Source organism: Bufo gargarizans, chromosome 5, assembly GCF_014858855.1.
Source record: "Bufo gargarizans isolate SCDJY-AF-19 chromosome 5, ASM1485885v1, whole genome shotgun sequence".
Taxonomy (NCBI): domain Eukaryota; kingdom Metazoa; phylum Chordata; class Amphibia; order Anura; family Bufonidae; genus Bufo; species Bufo gargarizans.
In genome coordinates this window covers 196,226,595-196,251,728 of record NC_058084.1, presented here as the reverse complement: position 1 = coordinate 196,251,728, position 25,134 = coordinate 196,226,595, and the positions used below count along the sequence as shown (strand labels likewise).

The following is a 25,134-nucleotide window of genomic DNA, read 5'->3' as shown; positions in this document are numbered from 1 at the left end:
CCTGTCATTGATCACCCCCCTGTCATTGATCACCCCCCTGTAAGGCTCCGTTCAGACGTCCGTATGATTTTTACGGATCCACTGATACATGGATCGGATCCGCAAAACACATACGGACGTCTGAATGGAGCCTTACAAGGGGGTGATCAATGACAGGCGGGTGATCACCCATATAGACTTCCCGATCACCCCCCTGTCATTGATCACCCCCCGGTAAGGCTCCGTTCAGACGTCCGTATGATTTTTACGGATCCACTGATACATGGATCGGATCCGCAAAACGCATATGGACGTCTGAATGGAGCCTTACAGGGGGGTAATCAATGACAAGGGGGTGATCAAGCATATAGACTTCCTGATCACTTCCCTGTCATTGATCACCCCCCTGTCATTGATCACCCCCCTGTAAGGCTCCGTTCAGACGTCCGTATGATTTTTACGGATCCACGGATACATGGATCGGATCCGCAAAACACATACGGATGTCTGAATGGAGCCTTACAGGGGGGTGAACAATGCCAAGGGGGTGATCACCTCATATACACTCCCTGATCACCCCCTGACATTGATCACCCCCCTGTCATTGATCACCCCCCTGTAAGGCTCCGTTCAGACGTCCGTATGATTTTTACGGATCCACAGATACATGGATCGGATCCGCAAAACGCATACGGACGTCTGAATGGAGCCTTACAGGGGGTAATCAATGACAAGGGGGTGATCACGCATATAGACATCCTGATCACTTCCCTGTCATTGATCACCCCCCTGTAAGGCTCCATTCAGACGTCCGTATGATTTTTACGGATCCACGGATACATGGATCGGATCCGCAAAACACATACGGACGTCTGAATGGAGCCTTACAGGGGGGTGATCAATGCCAAGGGGGTGATCACCTCATATACACTCCCTGATCACCCCCTGACATTGATCACCCCCCTGTCATTGATCACCCCCCTGTAAGGCTCCATTCAGACGTCCGTATGTGTTTTGCGGATCCGATCCGTGGATCCGTAAAAATCATATGGACGTCTGAATGGAGCCTTTCAGAGGGGTGATCAATGACAGAGGGGTGATCAATGACAGAGGGGTGATCAGGGAGTGTATATGAGGTGATCACCCCCATATACACTCCCTGATCACCCCCCTGTCATTGATCACCCCCTGTAAGGCTCCATTCAGACATTTTTTTGGCCCAAGTTAGCGGAAATATTTATTTTTGCTTGTTTTTTCTTACAAAGTCTCATATTCCACTAACTTGTGTCCAAAAAATAAAATCTCACATGAACTCACCATACCCCTCACGGAATCCAAATGCGTAACATTTTTTACACATTTATTTTCCAGACTTCTTCTCACGCTTTAGGGCCCCTAAAAAGCCAGGGCAGTATAAATACCCCACATGTGACCCCATTTCGGAAATAAGACACCCCAAGGTATTCCGTGAGGGGCATATTGAGTCCATGAAAGATTGAAATTTTTGTCCCAAGTTAGCGGAAAGTGAGACTTTGTGAGAAAAAAAAAAAAAAAAAACAATTTCCGCTAACTTATGCAACAAAAAAAAAATTTCTATGAACTCGCCATGCCCCTCATTGAATACCTTGGGGTGTCTTCTTTCCAAAATGGGGTCACATGTGGGGTATTTATACTGCCCTGGCTTTTTAGGGGCCCTAAAGCGTGAGAAGAAGTCTGGGATCCAAATGTCTAAAAATGCCCTCCTAAAAGGAATTTGGGCCGCTTTGCGCATCTAGGCTGCAAAAAAGTGTCACACATCTGGTATCGCCGTACTCAGGAGAAGTTGGGGAATGTGTTTTGGGGTGTCATTTTACATATACCCATGCTGGGTGAGAGAAATATCTTGGTCAAATGCCAACTTTGTATAAAAAAATGGGAAAAGTTGTCATTTGCCGAGATATTTCTCTCACCCAGCATGGGTATATGTAAAATGACACCCCAAAACACATTCCCCAACTTCTCCTGAGTACGGCGATACCAGATGTGTGACACTTTTTTGCAGCCTAGGTGGGCAAAGGGGCACACATTCCAAAGTTCACCTTTCGGATTTCACCGGTCATTTTTTACAGATTTAGATTGCAAACTACTTCTCACACATTAGGGCCCCTAAATTGCCAGGGCAGTAGAACTACCCCACAAGTGACCCCATTTTGGAAAGAAGACACCCCAAGGTATTCCGTGAGGGGCATGGCGAGTTCCTAGAATTTTTTATTTTTTGTCGCAAGTTAGTGGAATATGAGACTTTGTAAGGAAAAAAATAAATAAATAAAAAATCTACATTTTCCGCTAACTTGTGACAAAAAATTTAAAATTCTAGGAACTCGCCATGCCCCTTACGAAATACCTTGGGGTGTCTTCTTTCCAAAATGGGGTCACTTGTGGGGTAGTTATACTGCCCTGGCAATTTAGGGGCCCAAATGTGTGAGAAGTACTTTGCAATCAAAATGTGTAAAAAATGGCCTGAGAAATCCAAAAGGTGCTCTTTGGAATATGTGCCCCTTTGCCCACCTTGGCTGCAAAAAAGTGTCACACATCTGGTATCGCCGTACTCAGGAGAAGTTGGGGAATGTGTTTTGGGTGTCATTTTACATATACCCATGCTGGGTGAGATAAATATCTTGGCAAAAGACAACTTTTCCAATTTATTTATACAAAGTTGGCATTCGACCAAGATATTTATCTCACCCAGCATGGGTATATGTAAGATGACACCCCAAAACACATTCCCCAACTTCTCCTGAGTACGGCGATACCAGATGTGGGACACTTTTTTGCAGCCTAGGTGGGCAAAGGGACCCACATTCCAAAGTGCACCTTTCGGATTTCACCGGTCATTTTTTACACATTTTGATTGCAAAGTACTTCTCACACATATGGGCCCCTAAATTGCCAGGGCAGTATAACTACGCCACAAGTGACCCCATTTTGGAAAGAAGACACCCTAAGGTATTCCGTGAGGGGCATGGCGAGTTCCTAGACTTTTTAATTTTTTGTCGCAAGTTAGTGGAATATGAGACTTTGTAAGGAAAAAAAATAAAAAATAAAATTATCATTTTCCGCTAACTTGTGACAAAAAATAAAAAGTTCTATGAACTCACTATGCCTATCAGCGAATACCTTAGGGTGTCTACTTTCCGAAATGGGGTCATTTGTGGGTTTTTTCTACTGTTTGGGCATTGTAGAGCCTCAGGAATCATGACAGGTGCTCAGAAAGTCAGAGCTGTTTCAAAAAGCGGAAATTCACATTTTTGTACCATAGTGTGTAAATGTTATAACTTTTACCCAAACCATTTTTTTATTTGCCCAAACATTTTTTTTTTTATCAAAGACATGTAGAACAATAAATTTGGTGAAAAATTTATATATGGATGTCGTTTTTTTTTGCAAACTTTTACAGCTGAAAGTGAAAAATGTCATTTTTTTGCAAAAAAATCGTTACATTTTGATTAATAACAAAAAAAGTAAAAATGTCAGCAGCAATAAAATACCACCAAATGAAAGCTCTATTAGTGAGGAGAAAAGGAGGTAAAATTTATTTGGGTGGTAAGTTGCATGACCGAGCGATAAACGGTGAAAGTAGTGTAGTGCAGAAGTGTAAAAAGTGGCCTGGTCATGAAGGGGGTTTTAGCTAGCGGGGTAGGGCAATAATTGCCACCTGTTCATCAAAGAATGACCTCACTATTTGAACTCCACACTGCTATTATTTTGAACATGCCCCTTTCAATTAGTGATTCAATTACAGAGAATCAGCAGCATGCATGTCATGACTGTTGGGTCTGTTGGATTTATATTACTCTACTTCACCTGCTAGTAAATTATTTGCCATGTAGAAATATAATTTCTACCAAAAACTTGGTCATGTTAGTGATGTCTGACTGCTATTATTTTGAACACAACTGTATTTATCTGATCTAACAGTATGTCAGACAGATAATTTCCAGGCCCTGCACAGGGTAGTGGCAGAGGCCTAAATGTTTCTGGCGCAGGCACAGGTCGCAGCAGAGTAAGGGGACATGGCAGCAGGAGTCACAGCGAGAGGCTTGAGCTCTCGGTATCATTTAGCGGTCATGTCTTGACCAGCAACCCAGCGGTTCTTGAATTGCTGACTTGGTCATCTCTGTTTTGGATCCACTCCTGTTTTTTGGGGCATTAGCAATACTGATGGATTACTAACCAAATGCTGACCGAGTGAAGGTGGATGCTCAACAGACAGGATCCGTTTTTGGGGGGTAATTGTTCTGAAGGATCAGATAAAGGGCAAAAAAAAATCAGTGACGTCAACACAAACGTACTGCTGACACCCTCTCCAATCTGACGGGCGGCTCTACTTGTATAAGCGTTTAATAGAACAGTTTCTATAGACATCTATGTGGAACCAGTTGCCGACGGTGTAAAAGGAGTGAACTTCTTCTTGGCGCTAACATTGACCTGTAAGGCTGAGTTCATACTTTAGTTACTTGGTAGTTTTGGCCCCGTGACTGCCCAAATAAGTGAAGTGTGCAGTGATTCTACTAGCGACGCCTGCCACCTGCATGTCATACTGACTCACATCATTAATTCACTATCACAGCAGACTCTATATGCGTGTTACTGCAAGGCACAGTGTTCTACACCAACACAAGGGCAGCCAGAAAATAGCCATTTTTTTACACGATTCACAGCAAATAAATTCGAATCAAACCAAATTTTTTACAAAAATTCGAAAAACCATCAGAATTGTTTTATTTTTATTTGCTTATCTCTAGTGATAGATTACAAAACATTTTTGAAACATGTACTATATTTAATCTCCCTTGGTTAAATATGGTGCATGTGCTATAATACTATAAATGCATTCTATTATCCCACAAATAAAAAATAAAGTAAAAATATGATACCTCCATTAATCGTACTAAAAGTATACTTCAATTCATATAATATATAAAAACATGTAAACATACATAGCAGCAGGTGGTACCCCCAAGAGAGGACAAAGAGGAAACTGCAGAGTCCGTCAGCTTCAGAATGAAATCAAACACTAGGTTATTAGCAAATATGCCCAATAGGACCATTAGTAGCACCCAGGGCACAATAGCCACATATGGGTCATTAGTAGTACATAAATAAGGACAAAACTAGTACGTCAATCTATATAAATACCATCTGTAGCATGCCGACTCTGCAGCCGCCTCCTCCCAACGCCGTTTTGCCACACATGCTTCTTTATATAGATTGATTTACTAGTTTTGCCCTTATTTATGTACTACTAATGACCCATATGTGGCTATTGTGCCCTGGGTGCTACTAATGGTCCTATTGGGCATATTTGCTAATAACCCAGTGTTTGATTACATTCTGAATCTGACGGACTCTGCAGTTTCCTCTTTGTCCTCTCTTGGGGGTACCCCTTGTTGCTATGTATGTTTACATGTTTTTATATATTATATGAATTGAATAAAGTATACTTTTATTATGATTATTGGAGGTATCATATTTTTTTTGTTTTTAGTTTTTTTTGTGGGATTTTGTCTAATTGGATGTTGATTCCTCCAGCTTGCGTATTCAATAACGCCCGATTTTATAATTTTGGTGTGCATGCATTCTACTATGTATACTAATATATTTAGATGGCCGTATATCAAAACCATATACAGGTCCTTCTAAAAAAATTAACATATTGTGATAAAGTTTATTATTTTGTGTAATGTACTGATAAACATTAGACTTTCATATATTTTAGATTCATTACACACAACTGAAGTAGTTCAAGCCTTTTATTATTTTAATATTGATGATTTTGGCATACAGCTCATGAAAACCCAAAATTCCTATCTCAAAAAATTAGCATATCATGAAAAGGTTCTCTAAACGAGCTATTAACCTAATCATCTGAATCAACTAATTAACTCTAAACACCTGCAAAAGATTCCTGAGGCTTTTAAAAACTCCCAGCCTGGTTCATTACTCAAAACCGCAATCCTGGGTAAGACTGCCGACCTGACTGCTGTCCAGAAGGCCATCATTGACACCCTCAAGCAAGAGGGTAAGACACAGAAAGAAATTTCTAAACGAATAGGCTGTTCCCAGAGTGCTGTATCAAGGCACCTCAGTGGGAAGTCTGTGGGAAGGAAAAAGTGTGGCAGAAAACGCTGCACAACGAGAAGAGGTGACCGGACCCTGAGGAAGATTGTGGAGAAGGACCGATTCCAGACCTTGGAGGACCTGCGGAAGCAGTGGACTGAGTCTGGAGTAGAAACATCCAGAGCAACCGTGTGCAGGCGTGTGCAGGAAATGGGCTACAGGTGCCGCATTCCCCAGGTCAAGCCACTTTTGAACCAGAAACAGCGGCAGAAGCGCCTGACCTGGGCTACAGAGAAGCAGTACTTTTTTCGGATGAAAGCAAATTGTGCATGTCATTCGGAAATCAAGGTGCCAGAGTCTGGAGGAAGACTGGGGAGAGGGAAATACCAAAATGCCTGAAGTCCAGTGTCAAGTACCCACAGTCAGTGATGGTCTGGGGTGCCATGTCAGCTGCTGGTGTTGGTCCACTGTGTTTTATCAAGGGCAGGGTCAATGCAGCTAGCTATCAGGAGATTTTGGAGCACTTCATGCTTCCATCTGCTGAAAAGCTTTATGGAGATGAAGATTTCATTTTTCAGCACGACCTGGCACCTGCTCACAGTGCCAAAACCACTGGTAAATGGTTTACTGACCATGGTATCACTGTGCTCAATTGGCCTGCCAACTCTCCTGACCTGAACCCCATAAAGAATCTGTAGGATATTGGGAAGAAAAAGTTGAGAGACGCAAGACCCAACACTCTGGATGAGCTTAAGGCCGCTATCAAAGCATCCTGGGCCTCCATAACACCTCAGCAGTGCCACAGGCTGATTGCCTCCATGCCACGCCGCATTGAAGCAGTCATTTCTGCAAAAGGATTCCCGACCAAGTATTGAGTGCATAACTGAACATAATTATTTAAAGGTTGACTTTTTTGTATTTAAAACACTTTTCTTTTATTGGTCGGATGAAATATGCAAATTTTTTGAGATAGGAATTTTGGGTTTTCATGAGCTGTATGTCAAAATCATCAATATTAAAACAATAAAAGGCTTGAACTACTTCAGTTGTGTGTAATAAATCTAAAATATATGAAAGTCTAATGTTTATCAGTACATTACAGAAAATAATGACCTTTTCACAATATGCTAATTTTTTTAGAAGGACCTGTATGTAGGAGAAAATATCAACACAAGTCCGAGTGAAAGGTGGAGGCACTGCCTATAGTAACACCCAATCAGATTGCAGATATAATTATTTCGAAAGTAGCAGTCTGATTGATTTCTACAGAGAATGCTTCTACTTTTCATTTGCAATAATTTTTCCCTAAAATGTCATACAGCAACGCAATATAAATTTTCTAATTGCTCGAAAAATTAAAACTGACTTTTATGTTTCTTCCAACCAGGACACTTTTTGCTCTTAATTTTGATGACATGAATTGACATGAATAGCCATGAATTTTCACTAACTTCGGGGCAATTCTTTTTTTAAATGATTGCACTTTACTCATTTTGGGCTAAAAATATTTTTTTCATTGGTCTTTTTTTTAAAATGTGAACAATTTTCTCTGTGCAGGCTTGAGTTTCTCTGGTACAAGGCTCTGAATTTTTACTTTGTTCCACCAGACAGCTGAGCTGACTGATCTCCTAAATACTCATTATAGCTCATTTCTTATCTTACTGATAAGAATGTGGCTTAAATAAATGTTTATGACCCTTTAGTAATTTAGAGATAAGGTTTATTAGACGAAAGTAAAAACATGATTCACACAACTAGACAAACGGTTATCCTATTGTGACAGTACGAATCCATTTTTTTAAATAAAGATCAAAAGAAGAATTGATTTTTACCACACAATGAGTAAAATGCAATACAAAAAGCCCCAGAAGATGTACATAGTATTTAACTATCGAAACTGCTATGCATACAATTTATAAATATCAATAAATGAGTACCGTTGAGTCGACTCCTCTCTGTTGTTCATCATTTGTATTTTCTGTGCCATTTTCTAAGTAGCTAAAAACTGAAAATAAAGATGATTGTTATTAACTAGAAAGTACAGAAATGAAAATCTGCCAAAAAAGTGAAATTTCATCTCCATTTTCCATTAATTCTTGTGGAACACCTAGAGAGTTAACAAAGTTTGGAAAATCAGTTTTGAATACCTTGAGGGGTGTAGTTTCTAAAATGGGGCAATTTTTTTAGGGTTATATTATGTAATCCTCACAAAGTGACTTCAGACCTAAACTGGTCCATAAAAGGTGGGTTTTGGAAATTTTCAGAAAAATATTAAGATGTGCTTCTAAACTTCTAAGCCTTTTAATGTCCCCAAAAAATAAAATAGCATTCACAAAATGATCCAAACATGAAGTAGACATATGGAGAATGTAAAGTAATAACTATTTTTTGAGTTATTACTATCTATTATAAAAGTAGAGAAATTGAAATCTGGAAATTTGGAATTTTTTCTCATTTTTGTTAAATTTGGTAATTTTTTATAAATAAAAATACATTTTACCACTGTCCTGAAGTACAATATGTGATGAGAAAACAATCTCAGAATGGCCTGGATAAGTAAAAGTGTTTTAAAGTTATTACCACATAAAGGGACACATGTCAGATTTGCAAAAAATGGCCTGGGCAGGAAGTTGAAAACTGGCCCGGGTTGAAAGGGTTAACTGTGTTAGAGCAAACATGGAAGTTGAAATTCCAGGAGCCAGGGACCAGCACTGAAATTGGGCCAATGGTATCAAACCTATTTGGGATCTCATTAGACACAGTTATGTGAAATGAAAGCACCATGTTGGGAGCCAGGTGTACACATTACTGCCTTATAACTCTTTATAGATCAAGCCTATATTTGCATTAAAAGGGTTCTCAGGGAATTAAGAAAAATAAAATACTGTATCTAAATATTACTTTATTATAAATATATTAGTTATTAGTCAATATTAATTATTAGTTACAATGGCTCATTTTGTCTAGGGAGCAATCATTAGGAGAAATAAAATGGCTGTCGTCGTATTAGTACACAGAAAACCTGTCCTAATCACACAGGAGGACAAGTTACTTCAGAAAATGAATATAAAGAAGTGCCTCACCCTTCTCTCCTACTTGTCAGGGATTATTTCCCTGAATACAGATGATAAGAACTTCAGCTGAATCTCTGTAGGAAAGGAGTTCATGAGGAGACATGAAGTACAGAGAGGACAGACACAACAGACTGTGGTAATGTGGATCTGTGGTAATGGAGACTGCATACAAGTGCTGCTGCTCTTTAGCCACATTCTCTCCCTCTTCTCTGAGAGAGAGAGAGCTGCTGCCTCATCCTCCTCTCTGCTCTCTACTTGTCGGGGTTCCTGAATACAGCTGATAAAATCTTCAGCTGAATATCTGTAGGAATGGAGTTCATGAGGAGACATGAAGTACAGAGAAGAGGGTGAGAATGTGGCTAAAGAGCAACAGCACTTGTATGCAGTCTCCATTGCCACAGATCCACATTACCACAGTCTGTTGTGTCTGTCCTCTCTGTGGGGGGTCTTATTGGTACAAACAGCAAGGATTTTGTATTTGTATACAGACTGTAAGAGTGAGGATCTAAAGAAAACATTGGAAAATTCTGCAGAGGTAAGTCAGGAAGGGAAGTCTAACTGGTAAAAATGGTATCTGTGAAACATTCAATGTCATTGATTATTGTAAATTCAACTATGTACATTGAATTAGTGTAGAGAACAAAAAAAGGCAGAACACCATGTAGAGTAGTATTGTAGTGATGAATTTACAGGCCACAACAATTCCAGCATATATTAACCATGTCTTACAATACTCCAAGCATTTCAGAGCAAATGTGTCCGAAAAACCACTGTACCGTGAACAATGGCTGGATACAACATGGAACCCTTTATATTTATTCACTCACATTGCCATTATCTCCTTCCAATTTATTGGAAGAGTCTCTGAAAACAGCATATACCACTATCATAAGCCCAGATACATCATCTTTTGAAGTTACCCACAGGTCAGTCCTCTTCCAATCTATCTATGAATTCCACAGCTGAATCTTTTAGAACAACGACTGATTTTAACACAGATGGAACACCCAAAGGAAGGAACATCCAAATCGAACGAGAACCATTTAGTATTACAACACTCTAAATCTAAAGAGAAAATCAGCAGAAAAATAACCAGAGGCACAAATCTTTAATTTTGACTGACGCCCTCCCTCCATGAGTTGGATGGGTTGGTGTTTAGTCTTATTACCTATTTATACTGATGTAGATATACTTTGTTATGTTGCACTTATCTGAAGAGGGTTTTTCAACCCCAAAATGCATTGATATATTTGTTTCTTGATCTCATACGCTGAATACATTAGCACTAAAGTCATTGTAGCTATCATGCCTGGCACTAATCTATATTATGAAACAGCAACTCTCATTATACTTTATCATTGTTCATATGGAAGCTATAATGGAATATAATGGAAGCTATAGTTTCATGTCGTTGAAACCTATATATCATGGGTTAAACTGACTGTGCAATTGATCTTGGTTGTGGTATTCTATTTATGTAATGAGTTTGTTTTTGGTAAAGTATTATCTACATAATGAACTTTGTTCATGTACTATATTTATGTTATGACTTGAGCTCAGTTATTTTTCTGTATTTATGTACTGAGCCTGGTTCTGGCTATGGAACAATGTGCTAAACATACACTATGGGCCTGATTTATCATACACTGGTGGTGTACACAAGTGTATATTAACCCCATGCACTGCGAGAGGCTACACCTAATTTATGACGAGGCTTTGAGCTTGTCATAAATTAGGCGCAGCCTTCTGCAGTCCCAGCACCTAAACTGACATAGATTTGAATCTCCTATACCAAAGAACTGGCGTAAAAGAATGTACAGTAAATGTAATGGGCCATCCCTGTCCCCTCTCTGACATTACCACATCCCCTTTCTGGGAAAGTGCTAAAGGCAGTGGAAGAACTCCCCTTGCGCAAATATTTTTGTGCAAGTAGTGTTTAAAAAGTCATGAACACGCCAAAAAACTGACATACAATAATGATAAAGCAGGCCCTATGTGTCTAGAAGTAAGTACAAACCGGATTCCAAAGTTGGGACACTATACAAATCGTGAATAAAAACTGAATGCAATTATGTGGAGGTGCCAACTTCTAATATTTTATTCAGAATAGAACATAAATCACGGAACAAAAGTTGAAACTGAGAAAATGTACCATTTCAAGGGAAAAAGAATTTCATGGTGTCAACAAATCCCCAAAAAGTTGGGACAAGGCCATTTTCACCACTGTGTGGGATCTCCCCTTCTTCTTACAACACTCAACAGACATCTGGGGACCGAGGAGACCAGTTTCTCAAGTTTAGAAATATAGAAATAGGAATACTCGCCCATTCATGTGTAATACAGGCCTCTAACTGTTCAATCGTCTTGGGCCTTCTTTGTTGCACCTTCCTCTTTATGATGCACCAAATGTTCTCTATAGGTGAAAGATCTGGACTGCAGACTGGCCATTTCAGTACCCGGATCCTTCTCCTACGCAGCCATGATGTTGTGATTGATGCAGAATGTGGTCTGGCATTATCTTGTTGAAAAATACAGGGTCTTCCCTGAAAGAGATGACGTCTGGATGGGAGCATATGTTGTTCTAGAACCTGAATATATTTTTCTGCATTGATGGTGCCTTTCCAGACATGCAAGCTGCCCATGCCACACGCACTCATGCAACCCCATACCATCAGAGATGCAGGCTTCTGAACTGAGCGTTGATAACAACTTGTGTTGTCCTTGTCCTCTTTGGTCCGGATGACATGGCGTCCCAGATTTCCAAAAAGAACTTTGAATTGTGACTCGTCTAACCACAGAACAGTCTTCCATTTTGCCACACTCCATTTTAAATGATCCCTGGCCCAGAGAAAACGCCTGAGCTTGTGGATCTTGCTTAGAAATGGCTTCTTCTTTGCACTGTTGAGTTTCAGCTGGCAACGGCGGATGGCACAGTGGATTGTGTTCACTGACAATGGTTTCTGGAAGTATTCTTGAGTCCATTCTGTGATTTCCTTTACAGTAGCATTCCTGTTTGTGGTGCAGTGTCGTTTAAGGGCCCAGAGATCACTGGCATCCAGTATGGTTTTACGGCCTTGACCCTTACGCACAGAGATTGTTCCAGATTCTCAGAATCTTCGGATGATGTTATGCACAGTTGATGATGATAGATGCAAAGTCTTTGCAATTGTTTGCTGGGTAACACCTTTCTGATATTGCTCCACTATCTTTCTGTGCAACATTGTGGGAATTGGTGATCCTCTACCCATCTTGGCTTCTGAGAGACACTGCCACTCCGAGAAGCTCTTTTTATACCCAAACATGTTGCCAATTGAGCTAATTAGTGTTAATTGGTCTTCCAGCTCCTCATTATGCTCAAATTTACTTTTTCCAGCCTCTTATTGCTACTTGTCCCAACTTTTTGGGGATTTGTTGACACCGTGAAAATTTGAATCAACATATTTTTCCTTTAAAATGATACATTTACTCGGATTAAACGTTTGATCTGTCATCTACGTTTTATTACAAATAGAATATTGACATTTGCCATCTCCACATCATTGCATTCAGTTTTTATTCACAATTTGTTTAGTGTCCCAACTTTTTTGGAATCCGGTTTGTAGAGTGTGGTAAGGTATGTATGTATTTATATTCATACTCTGCTTCGGAAAAGAACAGACAGTATTACTGATGCATAGTGTATTTGGAATATTATAATAGTTGACTGAATAGTTTCCTGTGGTGTGCATCATGCACATAATAGGAAACCTGTTGTTAAAAATTTTATTCCCACCCCTGTATACACCCTCTGTACTATTATGCTAACTTTTTGTATGTAATGTAATATTTTTTAAATACAAATGTAACTTTGGACAAATAAAAGAATATAAAATAGTGCATAGCACATAAATATAATTCATACCTTATCTCAGAGAAAGAAAGGTGACAGTAATAAAGTGTCCTGCAGCATCTTACCTCTTTAATCACTTTATTTTGGCACACTAACTTGCCAAACTGCCAAATTTAGCATTAAGGTGGGAGACTGTTTGTAATGGAAATAAGAAATTTTCCTGGCAAACAAGACTCATACTGACACAAGAGTAAGTAGTCTAGATCCTTATGTGAAACTTGTGAATGGAAAAATCATTAACATAACCTGCTCGCCAAGTGCAACATCCTTCAGAGGGATGTAGAGGGAAAGGATGCTAAAATTATCTGAAATTATATACAGTGGTCTTTTCACTAAGAGAGCATGACTTACACAATGTTCGGAAGAACCATCATTTGCTTCATTACAAAAGAGTTATTGAATAAATCCTGAGGTGGAGTTGATGTTTAATGGAATGTTGGTGTGGGCTATGTGATAGTTTAGGAGTGGAACCACTTCTGTGAGACTGCCTGGGAAGTGTGATAACTCTGTAATGCCGTGTGTGTGTGTGTGTGTGTGTGTGTGTGTGTGGGGTCAACCTTCAGTTTGTGCCTTTTGAGGTAGTCTATTGTGTATTTTGAGGTGTGTTTAGGATCATTATCTATTTGTAGAAGCCATCGTCTTTTCTACTTTAGCCTTTTTACAGTTGGTGTTATGTTTGCTTGCAGAACTTGCTGGAATGTCATTGAATTCATTCTTCCCTCTACACATGAAATGTTCCCCGTGCCATTGGCAGCAACAAAACTCCAAAACAAGATTAATAGCTGGAGAGGTGATCTTTTCATGAAATTCTGTGCCTTTTTTTCTCCAAACATACTTTTGCTCATTGTGGCCAAAAAGTAATATTTTAACCTCATCAGTCCACTGGACTTGTTTCCAGACTACATCAGGCTTGTTTAGATGTTCTTTTGCAAGCTTCTGACTCTGAATTTTGTGGTGAGGATGCAGGAGAGGTTTTCTTCTGATGACTCTTCCATGAAGGTCATATTTGTGCAGGTGTCGCTGAACAGTAGAACAATGTATCACAACTCCAGAGTCAATCTTTTGCAGTCAAGTCGGGGTTCTGATTGTCCTCTATAGCAATCCGACGAGCAACTGTCTCTGTTAACTGAAATTTCTTAATTACATTTCGATTTGAGGAAACGGTAACCTGAAAATGCTTTGCTGTCTTCTTTTGGCCTTCTCCTGGTTTGTGGGCCTCCACCATTTTTATTTTCAGAGTGTTAGGCAGCTGCTTAGAAAAACCTATGGCTGTTGGTTTTTGGAATCTTCTTTGGGTTCCCATACTTTTGCAACGTACTCCTTTTCTTTTTTCACTTTAAAATTGTACAAACCCAAAATAATGCACTAATATTACTTACAATCTTGTGTGTTTTATCTTTAAAGGACATCTGCCAGAAGATTTGTACTTAATGAAACTGGCTGACTTGTTGAACGTGCGCTTGGCAACTGAAGGCACCTATTTTGATCCAATATATTCATGTGACCGCATTGCTGAGAAAAACTATTTTAATATATGCAAATGAGCCTCTAGGAGGAGCAGGGATGTTGCTGTTAGACCTAAAGGGTCCTCTTTCTCTGCAACTGCAGCACCCTCTGCACTTTAATTGGCAGGGCCAAGAATTATAATGTTTTTACTGCTTGGCTTTTAGACAAAGTGCAGAGGGTGTGACAGTTACAGAGAGAGCTAAACATCTAGGTGTAACGCCAATGCTTCTAGAGACTAATGTGCATATATTAAAACTTAATTTTTCTCAGCAATGCAAGCACATATGAACATGGGACCAACACAGATGCCTTCAGCTGCCAAGCGCACATGTAACAGGTCAGCCAGTGTCATAGGTACAAATCTGCTGACAGATGTCCTTTAACTTTATGCCTTTTGGAGGAACAGTAATTTTGACCAGAGGTACCCACACGTGTATGGTCATCTTAATAATAAGGGTGAAGATTAATAAACATTGTACAGACTCTTACACTCTGCTCCATGGTTTAGCCCGATACCAAATCCCGAGGGCTGCTTCTCCTGAAGCAGCCCCATTAATACTAAAGCTGCAAGCCATTGAGTAAAGTGAATAACAGCTGTATCTGATATTATTGCCCAAATGATAATTGAGTGATTTTTTTAAAGTGATTTGAAATGTAGAATGAAAACAAAAACTCACCACTATCACTACGTTGTCTGCCTATATCCAACAAATATGGATTATCCCCTTCTTCAGGAACTTCCACTAAATCTGTAGTCTGCAAGAAAACAAGAGAAACTTTACTACAGAATATAACCACTGCATTATAATATGCTGTTTCTATGTACAATATCTGCATATTTGCTGCAGATTGAACAAAAACAAATGCATAGTAATAGGGAATAAGTAAACAATGAAAGATAAAGAAGGCATTGTGAAGAATTACAAAGTGCCTATTCAAATCAATGGGTTGCCCGTGTAGTGTGCTCTCCACTTTAGGAAAGAGATTGTGAAAAGAGGATACCCTTCTATTAAAGGGGTTGTCTGGGCTAAATGTATTAATAACCTATCCTTGGGAATGGATAGGTCATGAATAGAGTTGAGCGAACACCTGGATGTTCGGGTTCGAGAAGTTCGGCCGAACATCCCGGAAATGTTCGGGTTCGGGATCCGAACCCGATCCGAACTTCGTCCCGAACCCGAACCCCATTGAAGTCAATGGGGACCCGAACTTTTCGGCACTAAAAAGGCTGTAAAACAGCCCAGGAAAGAGCTAGAGGGCTGCAAAAGGCAGCAACATGTAGGTAAATCCCCTGCAAACAAATGTGGATAGGGAAATTAATTAAAATAAAAATTAAATAAATAAAAATTAACCAAAATCAATTGGAGAGAGGTTCCATAGCAGAGAATCTGGCTTCCCGTCACCCACCACTGGAACAGTCCATTCTCAGATATTTAGGCCCCGGCACCCAGGCAGAGGAGAGAGGTCCCGTAACAGACAATCTGGCTTCATGTCAGCAGAGAATCAGTCTTCATGTCATAGCAGAGAATCAGGCTTCACGTCACCCACCACTGTAAGAGTCCATTTTCATAAATTTAGGCCCAGCACCCAGGCAGAGGAGAGAGGTCCCGTAACAGAGGATCTGGCTTCATGTCAGCAGAGAATCAGTCTGCATGTCATAGCAGAGAATGAGGCTTCACGTCACCCACCACTGCAACAGTCCATTGGCATATATTTAGGCCTAGCACACAGGCAGAGCAGAGAGGTCCCGTAACAGACAATCTGGCTTCATGACAGCAGAGAATCAGTCTGCATGTCATAGCAGAGAATGAGGCTTCACGTCACCCACCACTGCAACAGTCCATTGGCATATATTTAGGCCTAGCACACAGGCAGAGCAGAGAGGTCCCGTAACAGACGATCTGGCTTCATGTCAGCAGAGAATCAGTCTGCATGTCATAGCAGAGAATGAGGCTTCACGTCACCCACCACTGCAACAGTCCATTGGCATATATTTAGGCCTAGCACACAGGCAGAGCAGAGAGGTCCCGTAACAGACAATCTGGCTTCATGACAGCAGAGAATCAGTCTGCATGTCATAGCAGAGAATGAGGCTTCACGTCACCCACCATGTCCGACCATGTCCACGACCATGTCCACGTCCGCGTCCCTTACTAGATGTTTTTCTCATTGTTATGGTTCACCACAACAACAAATATATTATTTGGCCCAATGTATTGTATTCAAATTCAGCGGGATATAAATTTGAGGCCTAGTATTTAGGCGCTGGGTGACCGGTATGGATTTAGTGACAGAATTAGACTTGGAAATGCACAGAAGCGTGTGTGTGTGAAGTTATTCTGAATGACCCAATGTGCACCTTGAATATTATATACCCTTTTAGGGATAGATTTCAAATAGCTCTGATATAGCAGAAACCACTAAATTATGAAATTGCTAAATTGGGAATTGTATTTCAACCCAGAACAAAAAATGTGCTTTGACGGACACTAAATAACTTTCCCAGCCACAACAGGACAGCGTTAACGAGAGATTTAGCAGGATATAAATTTGAGGCCTAGTATTTAGGCGCTGGGTGACCGGTATGGATTTAGTGACAGAATTAGACTTGGAAATGCACAGAAGCGTGTGTGTGTGAAGTTATTCTGAATGACCCAATGTGCACCTTGAATATTATATACCCTTTTAGGGATAGATTTCAAATAGCTCTGATATAGCAGAAACCACTAAATTATGAAATTGCTAAATTGGGAATTGTATTTCAACCCAGAACAAAAAATGTGCTTTGACGGACACTAAATAACTTTCCCAGCCACAACAGGACAGCGTTAACGAGAGATTTAGCAGGATATAAATTTGAGGCCTAGTATTTAGGCGCTGGGTGACAGGTATGGGTTTAGTGACAGAATTAGACTTAGAAATACACAGTAGCGGGTGTGTGTGAAGTTATTCTGAATGACCCAATGTGCACCTTGAATATTATATACCCTTTTAGGGATAGATTTCAAATAGCTCTGATATAGCAGAAACCACTAAATTATGAAATTGCTAAATTGGGAATTGTATTTCAACCCAGAACAAAAAATGTGCTTTGACGGACACTAAATAACTTTCCCAGCCACAACAGGACAGCGTTAACGAGAGATTTAGCAGGATATAAATTTGAGGCCTAGTATTTAGGCGCTGGGTGACAGGTATGGGTTTAGTGACAGAATTAGACTTAGAAATACACAGTAGCGGGTGTGTGTGAAGTTATTCTGAATAACCCAATGTGCACCTTGAATATTATATACCCTTTTAGGGATAGATTTCAAATAGCTCTGATATAGCAGAAACCACTAAATTATGAAATTGCTAAATTGGGAATTGTATTTCAACCCAGAACAAAAAATGTGCTTTGACGGACACTAAATAACTTTCCCAGCCACAACAGGACAGCGTTAACGAGAGATTTAGCAGGATATAAATTTGAGGCCTAGTATTTAGGCGCTGGGTGACAGGTATGGGTTTAGTGACAGAATTAGACTTAGAAATACACAGTAGCGGGTGTGTGTGAAGTTATTCTGAATGACCCAATGTGCACCTTGAATATTATATACCCTTTTAGGGATAGATTTCAAATAGCTCTGATATAGCAGAAACCACTAAATTATGAAATTGCTAAATTGGGAATTGTATTTCAACCCAGAACAAGAAATGTGCTTGAACGGACACTAAATAACTCGCCCAGCTACAGCACTAAGGACAGATTTAGCTGGATATAAATTTGAGGCCTAGTATTTAGGCGCTGGGTGACAGGTATGGGTTTAGTGACAGAATTAGACTTGGAAATGCACAGTAGCGGGTGTGTGAAGTTATTCTGAATGTCCCTATGTGCACCTTCAATATGATCTACCCTTTTAGGGATAGATTTCAAATAGCTCTGATATAGCAGAAACCACTAAATTATGAAATTGCTAAATTGGGAATTGTATTTCAACCCAGAACAAGAAATGTGCTTGAACGGACACTAAATAACTCGCCCAGCTACAGCACTAACGACAGATTTAGCTGGATATGAATTTGAGGCCTAGTATTTAGGCGCTGGGTGACAGGTATGGGTTTAGTGACAGAATTAGACTTGGAAATGCACAGTAGCGGGTGTGTGAAGTTATTCTGAATGACCCTATGTGCACCTTGAATATTATATACCCTTTTAGGGATAGATTTCAAATAGCTCTGATACAGCAGAAACCACTAAATTTTTAAATTGCTAAATTGGGAATTGTATTTCAACCCAGAACAAAAAATGTGCTTTGACGGACACTAAATAACTTTCCCAGCCACAACAGGACAGCGGTAACGAGAGATTTAGCGGGATATAAATTTGAGGCCTAGTATTTAGGCGCTGGGTGACCGGTATGGATTTAGTGACAGAATTAGACTGGGATATGGCCAAAAAATAACCACACTATTGCTGGTTAAATGCACTTGGTGATGGGCGCAGCTTGCCCCTGATGTAGTATATGGCCAAAAAATGAACAGACTATTGCTGGTTAAATGCACTTGGTGTCACAGCTTGACCAACCACACTACTGAGGGTTAAATGCACTTGGTGACGGGCGCAGCTTGCCCCTGATGTAGTATATGGCCAAAAAATGAACAGACTATTGCTGGTTAAATGCACTTGGTGACGGGCGCAGCTTGCCCCTGATTTAGTATATGGCCAAAAAATGAACAGACTATTGCTGGTTAAATGCACTTGGTGTGATAGCTTGACCAACCACACTACTGAGGGTTAAATGCACTTGGTGACGGGCGCAGCTTGCCCCTGATGTAGTATATGGCCAAAAAATAAACGGACTATTGCTGGTTAAATGCACTTGGTGTGACAGCTTCACCCTGATGTAGGCTTTAGCCAAAAAACAAACGCACCATTGAGGGTTAAATGCACTTGGTGACAGGCGCAGCTTGCCCCTGATGTAGTATATGGCCAAAAAATAAACAGACTATTGCTGGTTAAATGCACTTGGTGTGACAGCTTCACCCTGATGTAGGCTTTAGCCAAAAAACAACCACACCATTGAGGGTTAAATGCACTTGGTCGCAGCTTGTGCTGGCGCACCACAAGACACAAAATGGCCGCCGATCACCCCAGAAAAATGTGACTGACAAACGGTCTGGGCAGCCTAAAAACAGTGAGCAATTGAGGATCAGCAGCTCAATGATCCACAGCTGCAGATCGATCAGTTAATCAAGTCCTTTGGAGGAGTTAATCTGCCTAATCTCGCCCTACTGTCGCAGCCGCAACCTCTCCCTACGCTAATCAGAGCAGAGTGACGGGCGGCGCTATGTGACTCCAGCTTAAATAGAGGCTGGGTCACATGGTGCTCTGGCCAATCACAGCCATGCCAATAGTAGGCATGGCTGTGATGGCCTCTTGGGGCAAGTAGTATGACGCTTGTTGATTGGCTGCTTTGCAGCCTTTCAAAAAGCGCCAAGAAAGCGTCACAAAAGCGCGAAGAAAGCGACGAACACCGAACCCGAACCCGGACTTTTACGAAAATGTCCGGGTTCGGGTCCGTGTCACGGACACCCCAAAATTCGGTACGAACCCGAACTATACAGTTCGAGTTCGCTCATCCCTAGTCATGAATATTAGATTGGAAAGGGACAGGCAGCTTTTTGAAGGTACTCCTTCCCCTTAGTTTTTTACCTGCATGCCGTCTCCATTGTAGCGGTGGCGCAGTGTAATTTTACCTTCCTTTCTATTCTGTTCACTTGAAAGGGAGGAACAGCTGTAATTACACTGCACCACTGCTACAAGAGAGATGGTGTGCAGGTAACCATTGAAGGAGACGCTGTATGTCTTGTACCAATCCACTTATTTATTCTTTCATCCATGCATGTTCTTACATTTTTTTTGTTCTTAATCATGCTACCATATACTAAAAAATAAAATATCATTAAAAAAAATGTTTGGCAGAGTTGTTTTCACTCTCCAACCCACCAAAATGATACTTGCTTTATGTCTGTTGCAATTAGCAGATGAGGTGTTATTTGGATGGTTTTGAGACTGATAGTAAGGCGGTTGATGGACACATAGGTCCATACTGTATGTCTACATGGAACAGATTTTATATGGAGGTACACAAAGGTTATTCACAGATTCCCACAAATCGAAATCAGGGTATGCGGTATTAGGGTGCATTCACATGACCGTTTGTATAAAAACATGGGTGACGTCGGTGTGATGTCCATGTTGCATCCATTTTTTTTTTAGGTCCCTGTGAGGAATATAGAATTATTGTTTAATGTCAGCCATGATCTCATTACAACCATCTGCTGGCAGATAACAGAGGTAGTGAACTCTACAGGGGTTCTGGCTTCAAGAAGGCCACATGCGTACAAATTCACACCTCAACCAGCCAGCACGGAGGCCAGCTAATCCTACAGGAAAACCTCCCTGCAGGGGCTCTAAGTCATTCCTCAGAACAAAAGCAACTATCAGACATCAAGGAACTGGCGATTCATAAGGAATTATTAATTGCCCATCCATCACAGGCATAAACCAATCAGGCATCAGAATAACTCCCTGGATCAATGACCCCTCTCTAGTAGCTATAGCCTGTAATATTATTACACTCCAGAAATACATCCAGGCCCCTCTTGAATTCCTTTATTGTACTCACCATCACCACCTCCTCAGGCAGAGTTCCATAGTCTCACTGCTCTTACCGTAAAGAATCCTTTTCTATGTTTGTGTACAAACCTTCTTTCCTCCAGACACAGAGGATGTCCACTCGTCACAGTCACAGTCCTGGGGATAAATAGATGATGGGATAGATCTCTGTACTGACCCCTGATATATTTATACATATTAATTAGATATCCCCTAATTTTGATAATCTTTCAGGGTACTGTAGTTGCCCCATTCCAGTTATTACTTTAGTTGCCCTACTCTGGACCCTCTCCAGCTCTGCTATGTCTGCCTTGTTTACAGGAGCCCAGAACTGTACACAGTACTCCATGTGTGGTCTGACTAGTGATTTGTAAAGTGGTAGGACTATATTCTTATCATGGGCATCTATGCCCCTTCTGATGCAACCCATTATCTTATTGGCCTTGGCAGCAGCTGCCTGACACTGGTTTTTGCAGCTTAGTTTGCTGTTTATTAAAATTCCTAGATCCTTTTCCATGTCAATGTTACCGAGTGTTTTACCATTTAGCATCTACGGGTGACTTGCATTATTCCTTCCCATGTGCATAACTTTACATTTGTCGGGGTAAACCTCATCTGCCACTTATCTGCCCAAGCCTCCAATCTATCCAGATCCCTCTGTAGTAGTATACTGTCCTCTTCAGTATATGTACTTTACACAGTTTAGTGTCATCTGCGAAAATTGATACTTTACTATGCAAGCCTTCTACAAGATCATTAATAAATATATTGAAGAGAATAGGGCCCAATACTGACCCCTGAGGTACCCCACTAGTGACAGTGACCCAATCTGAGTGTGTAACGTTAATAACCACCCTCTGCTTTCTATCACTCAGCCAGTTATTTACCCACATACAGACGTTTTCTCCCAGTCCGAGCATTCTCATTTTATATACTAACCTTTTATGTGGTACAGTGTCAAATGCTTTGGAGAAGTCCAGATATACGACATCCATTGATTCGCCGCTGTCAAGTCTAGAACTTACCTCCTCACAGAAACTGATTAAATTAGTTTGATATGACCGATCCCTCACAAAGCCATGCTGATATGGCGTTATTTGCTTATTTCCGTTGAGATTCCCTAAGATAACATCTCTCAGAAAACCTTCAAACAGTTTACCCACAACAGATGTTACAATTACCGGCCTATAGTTTCTAGGCTCTGTTTTTGGACCCTTTTTGAATATTGGCACCACATTTGCCATGCGCCAATCCTGTGGGACATTCCCTGTCAGTATAGAGTCTGCAAATATCAGAAATAAGGGTCTGGCTATGACATTACTTAATTCCCTTAGGATACGGGGGTGTATGCCATCCAGTCCTGTCGATTTGTCTATTTTAATCTTTTTAAGTCGCTGATGTACTTCTTCCTGGGTCAGACAGGACACCTTTAACAGGGAATTTATTTTTACATTCTGCATGTCATCTGACAGTTTACTTTCCTCAGTGAATACATTGGAGAAAAAAAATATTTAACAGCTTTGCTTTCTCCTCGTCGCTCTCTGCGACTCCCCCCTCATTACTCTTTAAAGGGCCGACACCTTCAGATTTATACTTTTTAACATTTATATAATTGAACATTTTAGGGTTAGTTTTACTCTCTTTGGCAATTAATCTCTCAGTCTCTAGTTTGGCCGCTTTTATTAGTTTTTTACATGTTCTATTTTTTTCCTTATAGTTTTTCAGTGCTTCAATGCTACACTCCTGTTTTAGGGATTTATATGCTTTCTTTTTGTCATTTATTGCTTTCTTTACAGTTCCATTTATCCACATTGGTTTCTTTTTGTTCCTTAACCTTTTATTCTCATACAGTGATTAAATGTATAATGTAATCTTGTGCTGTCCTGTATCCCGATCACAAATTCCCACATCCATGTTTCGGCATAGTTATACCCTACTGCAGGTAGGTTTCTCACACTATATAATCCCGTTAGTGGACCAGGCTTATATTAAACGAGAAACTGGTGGCAGTATGCCCATGCTGAGGAAGCACGGTTTCATTGGGGCAGTGAAAAGGCTCTCTCAGCTTGTCAGGGTTGTGAGCGAGTGTCTCTAACCCTCTCCCTCTCTGTGCCCACACGGAGACGAGGCAACTGTGTAAACTGTACTAAGCTTACCTTACCTGCTCCTCTGGAAGGGAGTAATGTCACTAATTAATGACGCTAAAGACTGCTAGCAGTAGCCTTTGCCGCTGGAGTCTTAGGATCAGCTCAACACTAGACAGTCTGAGTGCAAAAACAATAAGGTGTGTGTTTATTAGGTTGCAGTCTGTGTCTGTGATCATCCGTGGCAATGATGGCCAGTAACACAAAAAGCAAGGCTAAGGAGATGGCCAAGGCTATGAGCGGTGGCAGGGAGATAATGGGCCAAGAGGAAGTGAAAGGCAACTTTCTTCAAGGCGTGGGGGAGCACAGCCAAAGCTCCCCAAGGAGCCAGTTGCCAGCGGGCGGGTGCCCTCCACCTGCCCATTCCTCCAGCCAGGCAGGCTCAGCTGCTCTCCTAAAAGCTGCCGTGTACTGTCTCCAGGCCGGAGACAAGGCTGCCTACTAGACCCTCATGGCAGCTGCAGAATGTTGTGAGCAAGCAGAGGCTGCAGAACGTCATTAACAAGCTGCAGAATTTCGCAAGCAAGCAGAGGGTGCAGAGCATCGCGAGCTAGCCGAGCGCAAGCACCAGCTGCAAATGCTCCAGCTCCAATGGCAAAAGCCCTCCCCAGCCCGATGTGAGTCTCCAGAGATCCAGATTCCAAAACTACGGGTGGAGCAATTTCCCCTGATGGACAGAGATAGGGACCTGGATGCCTTTTTGTTGGCGTTTGAGACGGCCTGCCATCAGTACCAGCTGCCGGAGGACCAGTGGGTCAGATTCCTAATGCGACTTCTCAGAGGGAAAGCCCTTGAAATCTTCAGGTACCTGCCCAGCAAGACCATCCTGAGCTATGAGGACATCAAGCAGGCTCTGGTCCAGTAGTACAACTTAACCCCTGATACGTGCTGGAAAATGCTCTAGAGTTTGCAGCGGGGTCCTACCCAGAGCTTGGCCGGTCACATGCGGGCCTTGCTGAGAGCAGTCGACCAATGGACCATGGGATTGGAGTTCACCACCATCCAATAGCTGAAGGAGCTTATCACCACAGAGCAGTTTTGTGGAATTACCTGGAGGACCTCCAGCAGGACCTCCGTGACCGGAAACCAAAGGGGCCTCTGCAACAGCAGCCCTGGCTGATGAGTACACCAACAACAGTACTTCAGAGGCCTGGAAACCTGTTAGCTGGAGAGGGGGTAAGACGCACGCTGCACCTACTACCCCTTCCCCTAGACTCAAGTGGGCACTGGGCCCTGCTTCACTTTCCACGTTGGTAGGGGAACCCCAACTTTGCCACCTGTGTAAGCAGCCAGGACACTTCAAGGCTATGTGTCCCCAGCACCCGAGGGACCCGTCCCAGTCAATAACCCGGAAACCGTCCACTGAGTTGTGTGTGGGTGGTGGGAGGTCCCTTGACAATTTTCAACCGGTCACCGTGGGCCAGGCCATAGCCATGGGACTTAGAGACGCCGGCGCTGAGATGACACTGGTATGGCCTGAACTGGTGGCACTACAAGATTTATTACCCAGGAGATCCCTTACTGTCCCCGGGATAGGAGGAGTAGAATCGGCGCTGCCCTTCGCCAAGTCTATTTGGACTGGGGCGCCGGTCGAGGAGTAAGGGAGGTGGGAGTACCCTTAAATATCCCTGCCAGTGTTTAGCTGGGGACGGACTTGGAATAGCTTGTGTCCAAGTACGCGGCCGCTGACACCCCAAGGTCCAATCCCCCAGACTGTGATGCCAGTTCCTCCCATGTTGGTACTGATAATGTACATTACATGTCTGTTGATGGGAATGTGGG

The 25,134-nt window shown here is 41.5% G+C and overlaps 1 protein-coding gene across 2 annotated transcripts in view; it reads right to left on the bottom strand.

Annotated features, from left to right (window-relative positions):
* The window catches only part of STAC (SH3 and cysteine rich domain), a 453,395-nt gene that overhangs the window by 99,953 nt on the left and 328,308 nt on the right, over positions 1–25,134 (bottom strand). The window contains exons 6-8 of one of the 2 annotated variants that reach the window (XM_044294400.1): positions 15,225–15,303; positions 8,057–8,083; positions 1,302–1,323 (exon numbers count right to left, since the gene is read on the bottom strand). In XM_044294400.1, coding sequence (XP_044150335.1) covers positions 1,302–1,323; positions 8,057–8,083; positions 15,225–15,303 — 128 coding nt within the window. Of the gene's footprint in view, positions 1–1,301; positions 1,324–8,015; positions 8,084–15,224; positions 15,304–25,134 lie in introns of both variants that reach the window. The other variant, XM_044294399.1, reaches the window with a different exon arrangement.